Below are 14,917 nucleotides of genomic sequence, written 5' to 3'. Positions count from 1 at the left end.
TTAGAAACTGTATATATTTACCATTGCTGATTTTCGGAGTACAAAATGAGTTATCATGATATTGTATGTATCTTTGAACATTAATTATATAAAGACTGTGTTGTAACCGATACAGTGTGTGGACATTCCTTCGTGGGTGCTTGGGGACTACACTGTACTTAAGAACCGGCTCGCATCACCTCCTGAGAAGCTAGGCCTTGATTGCTCGACCACGTTTACCAATAATAGAGAATCTTGGCAGGGGTCTCTGTGCCTCCCCTCTACCATATAGAGAGCGGAAGTGCAGACCCCCCCTCCGGTCTTTACAATTTGAAACTTACAAGAATTGGTTCAAGACTTTACTTTTTTTGGGGGGGAATTGACTTTGCTCAATCCTGGGGAAGGGATTTACCCAGGACAGGTGAAGGGCATCCTAATGGCTAGTTGTTGGTTATTCACTCATTTATGTTGTTAATTATTTATTTTTTATGTTTTGTTGTCTAGTGGGAGGGCCAGTTTGTTTCTATTAGGAGTGACTCCCTTAGCTCTCAGACTAGGTAGGGAACTCCCTGATCGAGTAGGTTTAGCAATGTTTCATTTGTTTCATATTTTTCTTTTAATAAAATGCTTAATAATGAGAAACATACAAGCAGTTGTCTGCCTCGCATTACTGACCCCTCACATTACCCTGCTTCATAATGGCATCATTTCTGTTCGTATGGGGAAGAGGGGTATATTCTCTCATTTCCCATCTTACCCTCCCGGGAGGTTTATTTCTGGATATGTTGAAAAGAACATTGTTCTACTACGCGCCACCATGTATCTGTTCAAGTTATGTTGGTGCAAGGACTGATGCAAATGTCTGCAATAAGGGTGTCTGGAAGCAAGTGGGTCCTGCTTTTCATGATCCATTCCTCGTACGTTTGAGAGCTGATGGCTTCACGGACACATATCTGGTAGATATTGGTGATAGATTTGCCTACATCTTGTACATCTCAGCAGAGTGTTACAAAGCACAATGGGAGACATCAGACACAGACCAATGGCCATGTCTGGGATCCAGCAGATTACGAGCGATGTAGCAGCTCAGGATCGGAGTGCGCTGGGACCCTTGAGTGTGGATGAGATGAGGGTTGTGGTGATGGATAACATGTCTGTTTTCTGGCAGTGGTATGTGGCCACACGTAGTGGAGGGGGATACTGTCAGCCGCCAATTAGGATCAGCAGAAGGTAAAGCAAGCAAGCATGAGGTCTTTCTTATCCACCCCATTGACGGGCCCCACGTAAAGGCATGAAAAGCAATCACATGATCCATTGAATCCAGTAGGATGTCAGAGGTCAACTAACCAGTGTGGTAACGCCAAAGACTTGACTTTGTCATGGGAGGGGTAACCCCCTTTCTCTAGAGACAGGCAGTAATGAAGTGATCTAGAAGCAGCAATATTACCTAGTAAGGCAGAGCCCAATCTTTCCTTATGCCCATATTTATGTATGCAGAACCATATCTCCAATCATATCTCGTAAATCAGATGCCCGCCAGACTTTCTCTTCCTCAAGGTTAGAACAGACTGACCAAGTAGCAGCAATAGCTCCCGCGCCCTCGGAGAGGCCAGAATTCTACCGAACAACTTGCAACACCAGTCCGAAACAGTGCAGAGCCAACCGGAGAGCCAAAGAGAGAGAGAGCAAGTACTGCACAGAGAAGACGCAAGCATGAGTGGCAAGCCCAGAAGTGGCGCATTGCCGGTTGGACACCCCAGCTGGGGCTCACACGTAACTTTACTAAACCACCAAAGACTCAATACAGTGCCATTCAGTAGGAGGGGCTTAAGCCCATTTTGAAAGATTTCCTCTGCACACACACATGTCCTAGGCAGAGAGCAAATAAGATTGGTTAGGGTAAGAGGGGCAAGCTCTGAAAGGGGAGAGCTACTTAAGGGGAGAAAGGAAACGGAAAGCTTTGGGTGCACCGAGTGAGGTCAACAATGGAGTTCAAGATCGGCCAAAACACCAGATGGGAGAAGGAAAAAGTGGTGGATCGTGGAAGAGATTGTAAAAAAAACTTTGAGGTATTGGTACAGGAGTGTTAGTGGGTATGCAGTGTATGTAGTGAGGATAGAGTAAGGAGTGGCCATGAGAAGGCTGTTTTTGAGTGAAAGGACAGTGCCTGAGTAGTAGTTGGAGTGGAGTAGTAGCGGTTGGAGGGGAGTAGTAGAGGTTGAAGGAGAGTACTTGTGATTGGAGGGGAGTAGTAGAGGTTGAAGGGGAGTTCTAGTGGTTGGAGGGGAGTAGTAGAGGTTGGAGGGGAGTAGTTGTGGTCAGAGGGGAGTTGCAGTGTTGCAGGGGAGTAGTAGTCGGAGGAGAGTATTAGTAAGAGGAGTAGCAATAAAGGGAGTGGTAGCAGTTGTAAGGAACTCATGGTGGCAACACTAAAGACAGACACAAATGATCGCAGTAAAAAACTGTAAAAATGGCTGAGAAAAACGCCTAATCTAGACCTAAATCTAAGATGGGAGCAATCGTCGACCATCAAATGAAAATAAAGCAGTCCTAGTGGCGTTGTGTCAAATAAAAAGGGCCTATACTAACAAACCTATTGCCAAACCTAATACAAAAAGGGTGTGGGATAGTTCTCAAGAAAAGAAAGAAGTGTTCACAAATAATATGTCAGGATGTGGTAGCTTGGGTCTCCCTTCCCCACGTTTTGAGCACGGGGCAAGGCGGGATCTTGGAGCACAGTACACACTCGAGCTTCCCCAGAACGAGACGACAGTTCCACTTGCAGCAATCAGAAATGTTGATAGCCAAGTCTTGTTTCTCTTGAAAAATCTCTCGCCTTCGAGGGCCTGACGCATTCAAATAACAAAACAAAAAGTTCCATCAGCTAAATTTGTTTCCTGGTTTTACTTAGAGGAAGGATTTTTCACCCATGGGTATCCCTGTTCCGGGCACTGACCATTATTTACTTTCAGCCTCCATCCACCGGGTTCACTATGGCTTTTCCTTCCTTCATAAATCTTACAATCTTTTTTAAACATTTCCAATGGACTTCCATCGACCAAGTTCACTCTTGTGAACACACTGTGGGCCTCATTACGACCCTGGCGCTAAGTGAAAAACGATGGCGGTAAAAGATTACGCCATCGTTTTCCTCTAGGTCTGATTATGACCCCTGACCGTTAACTATGATGCCATTAGCGGCATCGTAGTTAACGCTGCCGCTAACTGCACCAAGGACCCGCGCACGCGGCATCCCACACCGTAATCACCGCCATGGCGGAAAGATACGCGAATGCCGACCCAAGCGGACATGCACCTAACGCCATCACCCAGCCCGTAAAGTACCTTACCGCCATGGCACTAGTAACGCCATCGCAAACCAACCGTAAAGGGCCTTGTGCAGTGAATCCAGCTGCCACAGGTGCACAGAATCAGCACAGGTGGAGGCAATACAGACTCAGGAAGTAGAAAAAGAGCACACCCAACCCCTTCCCAGACCCAGTCACACTCCACAATGATACCAATAGGACTAGCAATGTTGGGGCAGGAGGACCTGATAGCAATGCAAGTGCTACAACTTCAACTACAACAACAACAACAACAACAACAACAACAGGCTGCACAGAGGAGACGCAGGAGGAGAAGGAGGGCAAGGCAGGGCCAGCAAGCCCCACCAGCACAGCCAGTGCCACCACAGAGGCAGCCCCCAATCCCACGCATCAGAGCCAGTCCATTCAACCTCACCGCTGAGCAGATCCACACCCTGTACCGACTGGACCAGGACACCATCACCACCATTGTGGACATGATACACAACGACATTGTCAGCATGATTGAAACACCCACCGCCATCCCCCCCTACTGAAGGTAGTGTCTGTGCTCCACTTCCTGGCCACAGGCACCTACCAGCACACAGTGGGGCACTTGCATGGCATATCACAACCATTATTCTCACGTGCACTGATCCAAGTGCTCGATGCCCTCCACAAGCACACAGACGACCACATCTCATTGCCACGGTCTGCCCAGGAGATTGCTAACACCAAAGTGGGTTTCCATGCACTAGCTGGCATACCTGGTTGCATTGGTGCCATCGACTGCACCCATGTGGAATTGGTGGTCCCACATGCCATGGAGGTACCGTACCGTAACCGTAAACTATCTAACCAATCAACGTGCAAATGCTCTGTGACTCCAACAGGATCTTCACACATTGTTGTGCCCGATTCCCCGGATCAACCCATGATTCAATGGTCCTGAGGAACTCCACAATACCACGCTACATGGAGCGACATGCAGGCCCAAGATCCTGGCTACTCGGTGAGTCTGATGTCATGACCATGGAAATGCGAAGTGGGTAGGTGATCGACGTACCAATGCATACTTCACCTGGCAGAAAGGGGGGGGGGATGATGCATACTTCACCTGGCTGCGGCTAGCAGTAGCCAGACCATACCCTGAGGCAGCATTTACGTCATCTGACAACTGTATACATGATGCCTGACCTAGGCAGCCCTAACATGGGAATGAAGGTGTGTCCCAACCATGACACAACCATCTGCAAGTGTATTGTACAAAATGTGACAACATTGACTCCAACGAATAGCAGCTACATGCACGTCACCAAACACCATCTACTGAAAGGCCTGTCCCCCATAACTGCGCACAAAGGAGGCACATGACGGACAGGAACATCAATACACCACAACTCAGACAGCAAGGCCCACAAACTGTCCACATTGACATCAGTATTGTTCACTGGGGTCATAATGTGCCCGACATCAATGTTGCAATCATGTGAGCGTTGACCTCACAGGACACGTGCCAGGTCACCTGAAATACGGCCTGAACGACACAGTGGATGTGCACTCACAAGGCACTTGTCACCCCTTCATTGTGACTTGGCATGCAAAACAGTACATGAGAGCCATGAACATATACCGGTTGCATAGTGTGAATCCATGAGTGCGACTAAAAGTGGTGCAAAGTAACAGTCTAATGCAAGGCATGGCGTCACTTCATGTTCAGTAATCATTCTCATCCCTGACACATACATTGTTGTCCACTTACAGGTGATGCAGGCTATCCCCTGAAGAGGTGGCTCCTTACACCAGTCAAGAACCCACAGAACCAGCATGAGGAGGACTTCAACCGTGCCCATGCACGTACCCGTGTGGTGATTGAGCAGGCATTCGGCCTACTGAAGGCACGTTTCCGCTGCCTCTGCAGGTCTGGCGGGGCACTCCTGTACCGCCATGAGAAGGTAGCGAAGATTGTGATGGCATGTGTCATGCTACACAATATGTGCGTCAGACGAAATGTGCCCCTGCCCCCTGACGCAGACCTGCAACCACCTGGCGATGAGGATGATGAGGGTGGGGATGGTGCAGCACCTCAAGGAGGCAGCGATGCACAGGAGGGGCGTGAAATGCGTCAGAATCTCATTGACCAATGCTTCTAGCACACACGTCGTGTGCGTGTGACATGGAGAGGGCACTCGGGCCAATGTGTGTGTCTTGAAAATGCACACTGCGGACTATTCAACAATAAAGCACACATACGCAATGAGCAATGTCCACACATATGATTTGTGCAAAACGAAAAAGTGTATTGTGATTTCAAAAAGGAATGACACACCCCCTCCACCCTCCCACCTCCCACCTCCCCCCTGAACACCCCAACACACCCCCTCCACCCTCCCACCTCCCCCCTGAACACCCAACACACCCCCTCCACTCTCCCACCTCCCCCCTGAACACCCCAACACATCCCCTCCACCCTCCCACCCCCCCCCTGGAATCCCTATGAAGGTGTGGTACTGTCTGTGCAGCAGTGTGTGAAGGAGTCCTGCTCAACTGTCCAGCCACTACTGACAGTCCCCTCCCCTGACCCCCGGGGCTCCCCTGCCCGTGCTGCGCAGATTCCTCCCAGATCTGCGGATGGGGCTGCTCTGTGCCGAGCTGGTTGATGAGGAGGGTCCTGGCTGCACGATTGGACGCGTGTCCCTAATGGCCTGTACTAGTTCTGTAAGGACGTGCCGCACAGCAGCGAGCTCTGTACAGATGTCCTTTGTGGAGGACTCAATGGCATCCGTGACTCGGTCCGCACTTCTCTCCATGGCAACACTTGCACCCCCACACTCTGCTACGTGTTCATTAAGGAGGGTGGATAGCTGCTGCTGGCGGGTGACTATCTCTTGCAGGGTCTGCTGGTTGCGCTGGCTCATGCCCAGTGGCATTGCCATGTCCATTGGGCTGCTCGCCTCAGGCTGCGGGGATGGGGTGGCTGGCAAATCCTCGGCCTCCGAATGCCCCTGTGTGGCATCCGCCTGCAGGGGGCTTAGGGATGTGTGGGGGGAATGTGGGTGGGCAGTGGGGCTTCCATCATCGATGTCCTCGATGCTCCCTGCCTCACTGTCTGAGGATGCTGCTATGGCAGCAATTTCCCCCAGGGTGCTGCTCGCAGCGGAGCCTGTCCCTTCGGTGGGCACAATTGTTGACGTGTGCGGTGCTGCTGCTGCGTCTCCGATGACTGTTGTGGTGGCTGTCACTGGCCTGGCCTCTTCCCCTGGCAGGGTTTGTGGCTGCTGGTGTGTTTTTCCAGGGACGGCTGAGGTGGAGGCTTGCGGCCTTGCCACTGTTGTCCTGGCCCTCTGGGTCTGAATCAGAGCATGTGGTGGAGCAAAGGTGGGATACTGTTATTGATGGGTCTGCGGACATTGGCCGTGCATTGTGACGAGTGACATCTTAACAGTAGGTACATGCAGAACATTTCCGGCAGGGGCATACAGGTTTTGTGCCTTTTGTGTGGAAGTTGCATGGTGGTATGTGGGTGCCAGCAGTTAGGGTGTGCAGGGTGTGTTCCGGATGTGTCTGTGGGCATTCTCCTGCCGATGTGTTGCATATGCACTATGGGTCAACATGGTACTTCACATGATTGAACTTTGTTGCTTTTAGCATGGCTTGATTTGGCCACCTACCTGCATCTCTAGATGTCGGGACTCCTCTCTCCATCCCTCCGACTCCTTCGATGCTCTCCATCCCAATGGTGGAGGCACTTATTTCTTCCCATGCCTGAAGCTTGATGGGGGATTCTGATCCACCCCCGGTTGCCGTCCCCAGGTTCCGGTTTGCTGAGAGTATGCTCCAGACCCGTAGCCTCAGATCGTCCCAGCGCTTCCTGCACTGCTGTGCAGCGCGGGGTACGGCCCCCACCGCACTGACACGCTGTGCCACCAAGGCCCATATGGCCTTCTGTTGGACTATTGCCGGCCTGGTCATCTGCGTGGAAAATACTACTGCAGCATTGTCCTGCAGTGTCTCGGCAAGCATGGTGAGCTCCTCACGTGTAAAGCGGTCCTGGCGCTGCCGGTCGCATGCCTTCTTCACAACTTTCGGAATTTTTGCGTGGGTAGTAGGGTGGGTGATGGGTTTGGAAAGGTTTCAGGGTCGGATCTGGTATGGTTGGGGAGGATGGCAATGGATTGTGTTTTTAAAGATGGCCGCCGTGCTCCTTCCCTTAATTGCGGTCACCGCTAATTACGGTCACCGCTAATTGCGGTCACCGCTATGATGGGTGGCGGTAGTGCACCATGCGCAGCGTACGATGCCGGTAGGGGCCATTTTGGGGTCTTTTACGGCATCGCGTTCTTTGCATTACCGCCATGGCGTAATGCTCGTGCGCGATGGGTCGGAATGTGCCGCACTTTACGGCATCCGGCCATGGCGTAAACGTTAATTACGCCATGGCGGTAATGTTCGGTACTTAGCGCCAGGGTCGTAATGAGGCCCTGTTTTTTGTGACTTTAGACTTGCCCCCTTCTCGTCAGCATCCGTCTTCCAGGTTCACTCTTGCCAACTTCACATTCACATAAGTTTTCAATGTTTGCAGGATTCACTTCCATTGATTTCTCGCAGTTCTTAGGTAAACAGCTTTCAACTGTGTGGGGATTTTGCTTGACCTCCTGTATGACCACTTTGACCTATCTTGGCGGCTCTCCTACGGCCTTCTGGTAGCTGTAGTTTCATTCAGACGGGGATTGACCAAGGTTTCATGGAATAGCACCCACGTAATGCCGGCTCTCTTTTGCAATGTTACAGTTCTTTATGCTTGTCCTGCTTTGCCACTTTGCGACTTTCATTTACCACAGCCCTGTTCTTATCGGCTCTCCCTCGACTCACCGGCTGCGATGAACCGCTTGGCATTCCTCTTTAACTGGAGTCAACGCCGGCACCACGGATGCAGGACTCTCTCTTGCTCCGGCTTATCAGCGTTGATACGCTGTGTACCGTTGACATCTGCTGCAGCACACCTGGGCTATTGTCCTCGGCCTTACAATTCTTTCAGCGGTGGGTTTGCAAGGTTTTGTCGAAGAGGGCAAGGTTGTGTCTTTCCTCATCAGCCTCTCGATGTTTGTCGCCTTTATTCTCCTTTTGAACTGCTGGGTCTGGATAGCTGTCTCGTCGTGCAGTCTGCCTTGCTCATACTGTGCTCTCTTGCTCCACCTTTTATCCCTGTGAAGAAGGAAAAGAGCCGTCAGATGTGTGTGATTCTGATCAATTCTCTGACTTTGCCTGACCCTTGTAATGGGACATGTCAGGTAAACAGCTCTGGTGTTAGTCCATTCTCTGGTGTGTCGTGCAAAAGTGTTTGTGTCAGAAAAGGGGCGGGGCAGTCCCACTCCCACACCCCAAATACCCCCCATCCAGGTGATCCTCCCCCACTGGTCCACCTCCCGGAACTGGATCCAATAGCGATGGCCGTGTCCTGGATGACAGATCCCGGGACCAGCTAGGGAGACACATTCAGGTTTCCCACACAGTGCAGAAGGAGTGGTAGTGGTAAGTAGAAGTGGGAGGCAAGAGATAACCTCTAATTGTGGAGGCAGCGACAGGAGGAGTGGAACATCTGACAGAAAGAAGAGCGGTGGGAAGAAGAAATGTGAGAAGCAGGTACAGTAGAATGGAAAGGTCAAAGGCAGTGTCAGCGGAATAGACAAGTCGTACACGGCAGCTGCAGCCACTGTTCCCACTTCCACTACAGAACTTACCTGTAGCTAGAGTAGGAAAGGGTAGGAGTTAGTGAGCCTGTACTTAGGAGTATGCGATGAATCATGCAGAGCCCTCACAGAAACCTTACCTAAAGTCTCCTCCCAGGTGGCCAGGCGAAGACAGCCGCTACCTGATCCTAACCCTGAGGGTGGTTTAATTGGGAGGATCACCTCGGGGAGAAGAAGGGCCCCAAAGGAATTGGAGAACTGCGTTGGGTGAGAACCGTTATTTGTCTCCCTTGAAGGAAGACATGTTAGTGATGCCAGAATATGTTATGGCTTGTCATCAGAGCAAGATTTCTTGTTCTAAAGTTATTCAACCTGGGGGTGGAAATCAGTCATTTATTAGACACAAAGTTCCCCCTCATTTATAATGGCAGCCAACAAGAGGAGATTAAATGTGAACATCAGAAAATGCCTATCTCAGGTTTCAATAGAACTAGCACTCCTTTGATTTCAAAGCAATTGTTGACTCCGTTTACAGGTCCTCCTGAAAACATGATTAATGATAGAAGTGAAGTTCATTCATTTAAAAGTGATATGAAGAGGAAATAAGCTAATTATAACATTGGGGACTTCAAGTCCCACAATTCCCAAAGTACTGGTACGAGAAGCAGGATCTGGAGGCATTAGGCTGGAAGGTGCAGTCTAATGATTTCAATGACCCACACCTGAGAGGGACTAAGCGGTATAAAAAGCCGCCTCAGGCACAGGCCATTAGTTGTTGTCGTGGTTGCAGTTGTTACAGTAATAGTAGCAGAAGGAGCAGAGGGTGGAGTACTGTTCAGCACTCCACATTACAGCAGCCGCCGAGATTGAAGGGCAACAGAGACGCTGCAGCCATCGCGTACTGAAAAGCCAGTGCTGGTTTGATGAGGGCCTCTGCCCTCAAGCACTGTGTCTGCAGAGAGTGTGCAGTGGGAAGCTTTGATACTGAACGCCTTCCCCCTGAAGATCTGATGCGCAGAGACTATGTGGCGGGAAGCTTTCAATTTGGAATGCTTTCCCAAAAGTGAAGTGTGTTCCTGTGGCAGGTGAGCACCAGAGCACTTCTGGAGCGAGGACTACTCTTTTTCTGATCAGCGCGGACTGCAGGGAGCAGGAGAAAGCAAATTACCTGGGAGTGGAAAGCAGAGAAAGCAGAAGGCACAAAGGCAGCAAAGCGAGCCAAAGCGTATGCAGCGCCTGGTAAGTTCACTCGTTGAGTCTGACCCCAGAGCGCTCTGTGATCGCGTACTGGCCCATGCTATTAATTTTTAATACTAAACTAATGTTAAGAGGCAGAAGTGGGGGATTGGGCTGAGGTGGCAGAGTAAGAACATTGGGGGCAATTGTCATTCTGAAGATGATAAAACAACCATTGCCAAAGCCAAATGAAGGCAATAGGAAAATTTACAGCAACCAATATTTCCCCAATCCAAATAGGGGAGTTAAGAAGAACAATTGTACATTCTATTGTTACCAAGAGGAAGAGGCAATAATTAAGAAAGACCCAAACAAGCATTGTCAAACCCAAGAGGATCAAGGGTGATAAAACGCCATTATCAGTGTTTAATTGATGAAAAGGTGAGGAAGCAAGTGTGGCAGATGAGCTGCCGTACAGATAGTCAGGAGGAGAGGAGTGGAACCTGCATCACAAGTGGCAATCCCTAGGGTGAAACCAGCAACATCAATGTGGCGTAGGTTTACCCAGCAAAAGTAGCCCAGACTGAAGATAAAAGACTTTGTTGTAGAAGAGCAACCCTCCTGACAGCCGGCACTCAGGAGGATAGAAGCAAAGTCTGCAATATAGGTGGCATAAACAGCACCAATGTGGGTTATGTCTTATAGAAGAAGTGTTCATTATTCTGAAGTTGTCGAAAGTCAAAAGACTTTGTTAAGTTGTTGCCAAATTAACTTCACCACTGAACTACTAGCAGTAGAGTTAGACGTGTATGGTCTTGGCAGGGCCAGGGCAAGGGACCTTGTAGTGTTAGACCTGGCAGGTGAGTAGACCAGGTGGAACATATTAAGTCAATTGTAACTCGCTCATGGCGCTACAGGTGAGTGCAAATTTTGAGGCCGTAGTATGTCATTGGTTTGCCGGGGAGGAAGCTGGTAGGAGAGTCGCGAATGGCTTTGCTGCAGATAAATGGTGCTCTGTGTAAAAGACCTCTGCCAATGTTTCTTCAGTAGCTCAGAATGAGCCAAATTGTTCATATGACTTAGATACACCGTAAGAGTGTATGGAGACTTTACAATTCTTATTAATATGTATAAAACTCAAGAACATTGTTTGGTATTCAATGAAGGACATCAACACATCAATTGTAGAGGTGTAGCCATTCCCCAATGAATATACAGTCCTTTTTTAAATCACTGCTTATGAACAGCTTGTCACAAATTGATGAACCACATGGCCATTTGCAATCAACCGACAACCATTATGATGTCACCGCCTAGAACGCCTCCATTAGGCTGACACATGTTTGAATTCTTTAATTGTTTGCATAGTACGGTGTTTAATTTGAACACAGCAGTTTAGACAATACTGACCACTTGAAATCCGAATTTGTTGAATTTGTTGTTGGACACACTTGATTATCTATGGAAGAATAGACCGACCAAATACATAATTGAATAACTGAGTGAATATTTTTTCATTGATGAAATATACCAAAGTAACCGAAATATTGGTTGATCTCTATTAGAGAATATATGTGAATATTATATATTGAATCATGAATGACTTGGAGAATAAGTTACCATATAGGTAATTATGTTTTTTTTTAAATTTCCCTTTAGATGTATTACATTTTGTTGAATATGCCCCTGAAGAAGAGATGAATTTCTCGAAACGCGCTGGGTCATCTATGAATTATTGAAAATTAAAGAAACTGAAAATACCTGCAATTGATGTGTTGAGGTTCTTCATTGAATACCAAACAATGTTCTTGTGTTTTATACACATTCATAAGTATTGTAAAGTCTCTATACACTCTTACAGTGTATCTAAGTCATATTAACAATTTGGCTCATTCTGAGCTTGTGAAAGTGTGTTGGGGACGGGAGTTCCTCTATTAGGAACTTACTTTGCTTTCGTATATTTCACAACCCATATGCCAGGGTTGACTGTTATCTCCCCTGCACCTTACATTTTCTAAAAGCATTTTTGTGCTATTTAAGATCTATCAAATTTTACAAATATCTTAAAGAGGAGTGCATGGTGAACACATCTGTGGTTTTAATGTTTCTTCAGTAGCCAGGCAGCACAATTGGAGGTCCAGACAAGTAATGGTATTTGGGGCAGGCATGGGGTCCATTCGATTGAGGAACGGAGAAAGCTCACAGTGGGAAGGAGACTCTAAGGCACCCATATACTCAGACCAATGCCTGGCACACAGGAACTGATAATGGGTCCAAACAAAGGCCATATCATCTAAATGCCCCGAGCTGTCTCCAGGGTAGGGGATTGGGGAGGGGTGTGCCTGTCACCTAACATAGAAAAAGTGGTAAATCCTGAAATGTTCCATACTGTATGATAACGTTTGTTACATTAAAAAGGCATGATTTTATGATATGATATGGTATGGTATGGTATTTATAATGCGCCTATACACAAGTGTTTCAAGGCGCGACGAGGCAAGGGAAGGGGAACAGAGGGAGGACGGAGACAACGATCTTACTAGGCCAAGTGACATTGAGATTGCACAAGTGCACGGAAGAGAGGAGGGGAAAAATGTTCCAGGGGAGGGGGAAGGGAGCAGTGCGTTACATGGGATCAAACAAAATAAAGAAGTGCGGCCATCAAGTGGCAGGTGCAAGGGTAAGTGAAGACAGCTGGTGTCCAATAAGTACAGGTAGGGGGATTATAGGGTTACAGATACAGACCCAAGTGCAAGGGTTGCCAGGAGGCAGTGCTGGTGTGCAAATGGGCGGGCAGGGACCTGGGCCCGAAATCAGAGGGTAGCTAGTTGACCAGTGCAGTATCAGACAGGAGATCAGCAGGGGAGAGGAAGAGAGAAGGCAGAAGCAAAGAGGAAGGTCTTGAGGTGCTTTCAGAACCAGAGATGGTTTTAGAGAGGCAGGGAGGCTGTTCCAGAGGGAGGCCCAGGCCGAAGAAAGAGATCTACCCCCCAACTCGTTGCTTGGAGAAGCGCCTGACCCTGAGGGAGTTGGAGGTGGAGGAGCGAAGAGCTCTAGTAGGAAGGTATTTACAAAGAGAGAGTTGGAGGTATTTGGGACCCAATAATGTACTTTATTAACCACTTACCAGAAGCTGAGCTTTTAATCTCCTCACCTTTCTCTGAATCTTGAAGGTCCCCAGCAAATGACTCTTCCTCATCGCCAGACTTCCTCCATTGACCGTTAGAAGGATCCTCCCCTTCTCCAATCTTTACTAGGATGACTGACTCATGGCAATCTCGAGCAGATTCCTCCTCCCCATCTTTAACTATCACTGGTTGACTGGCACACTGACAAACTTGAGCAGATGGCTCCTCCCATTCTTCGGCCTTCACTTGGTTAGTAGTACACTGATGATCTATGGTAGAAAGTTCCACTTCTTCCATTTCCGTTTTCACCCAGTCCATAGAACCCCAACAGTTCTTAGAAGGAACACCACCATCCTCTTCAATCGTCAACAGATTAATGTATTCCTGACAATCCTTTGAAGGAAGTTCTGCCCCTACTTCCACCTTTACCCAGTCTATGGAGTCCTCACAATCGCTGGCAGACGGTTCCTCCCCATTATTGTCCTTCCACTGCTCCATGGATTCCCCACAGTCGCTGGCAGAAGGACCCTTCCCTGCGTCACTCGTCGCCTGGTCCCAGGAGTCCCCACAGTCGCTGGCAGAAGGACTCTCCTCTTTGTGACTCGTCTCCTGGTCCGAGGAGTCCCCACAGTTGCTGGCAGATGGACCCTCCGCTGCGTCACTCATCGCCTGGTCCCAGGATTCCCCACAGTCGCCGGCCGAAGAACCCTCCTCTGCGTCACCCGTCGCCTGGTCCGAGGAGTCGCTTGCAGAAGGACCCTCCTCTACATCACCTGTCGCCTGGTCCAAGGAGTCCCCCACAGTCGCAGGCAGAAGGACCCCAATCTGCATCACTTGGTCCACGGAGTTCTGGTGACCTTCAGAAGATTGCTCTCAACATGCTTAAATCTTCAACAGATTTTTCCTCAATGGTGATTTCTCTTCCATTTTCAACTGTCTCCAGAACCAATCCTTCCAATCTCTGGTAGTCGGATCTTCCTTTTCCCGATCTACAAGAATAACAATCACAAAGTTACACACTCGGATTAGAAAGGGAGCAGAAGCAAAACAAGGAGTAAGCAAAGGCAAAACAGCCAAGGAGAAAGAAAAGAAGACTAGAGAAATGGGGGGGATGGCAAAGGAGAGGTCCAAGTCAAACATCACGTTGTTTGCTTGTTCATTATTGTTGTCAACCATTGTATTAATGATGACAAGTGTTCTGTTGTTTCCTGTATGCTTCATGCCATTGCATGATTAATCATTTAGTCCACTGTGTTTCCCTTTTCACCAATGTATACAAATATCTTTCAACAGTCGTCCCACTTGCTCACTCTGCAGATCACTCACCTCATTACACTAACCTTGCTTCTGACCTTAATTCTTGTATTCTTGTACATGGCCCAACCGCCCGTCCCATCTGTGACAATGCATGATTCTAGCATGCTCTACCCCCCTCACCTTACACTATGGGAGCTGGGCACCACTTCACACTACCCGCATGACTCCCTCCCTGCTATCCTGGACTCCCCTCCATATACCCCATTGTTACAGCCTGCCTTTCTATCCACATAGCCTCCAGGCTATCCAGGCTCAGGTCCCGCCCTAAACCACTACAACACCTCAGTATCTCCATTCCTACGGCCAAGAGGAACTCCAG

General features: G+C 48.8%; 1 protein-coding gene across 2 annotated transcripts in view; it reads right to left on the bottom strand.

Moving 5' to 3' along the window:
• The window catches only part of LOC138565518 (zinc finger protein 271-like), a 50,600-nt gene extending 36,334 nt beyond the window's left edge, over positions 1 to 14,266 (bottom strand). Inside the window, exon 1 of one of the 2 annotated variants that reach the window (XM_069642985.1) lies at positions 13,281 to 14,266. In XM_069642985.1, coding sequence (XP_069499086.1) covers positions 13,281 to 14,112 — 832 coding nt within the window. In that variant the 5' untranslated portion in view covers positions 14,113 to 14,266. The remainder of the gene's footprint in view (positions 1 to 13,280) is intronic. The other variant, XM_069642986.1, reaches the window with a different exon arrangement.
• Between the last annotated feature and the right edge of the window lie 651 nt (positions 14,267 to 14,917).

Source organism: Ambystoma mexicanum, chromosome 1p (assembly GCF_040938575.1).
Source record: "Ambystoma mexicanum isolate Mex_15411 chromosome 1p, UKY_AmexF1_1, whole genome shotgun sequence".
NCBI lineage: Eukaryota > Metazoa > Chordata > Amphibia > Caudata > Ambystomatidae > Ambystoma > Ambystoma mexicanum.
This window is presented reverse-complemented; position numbering and strand designations above follow the sequence as displayed.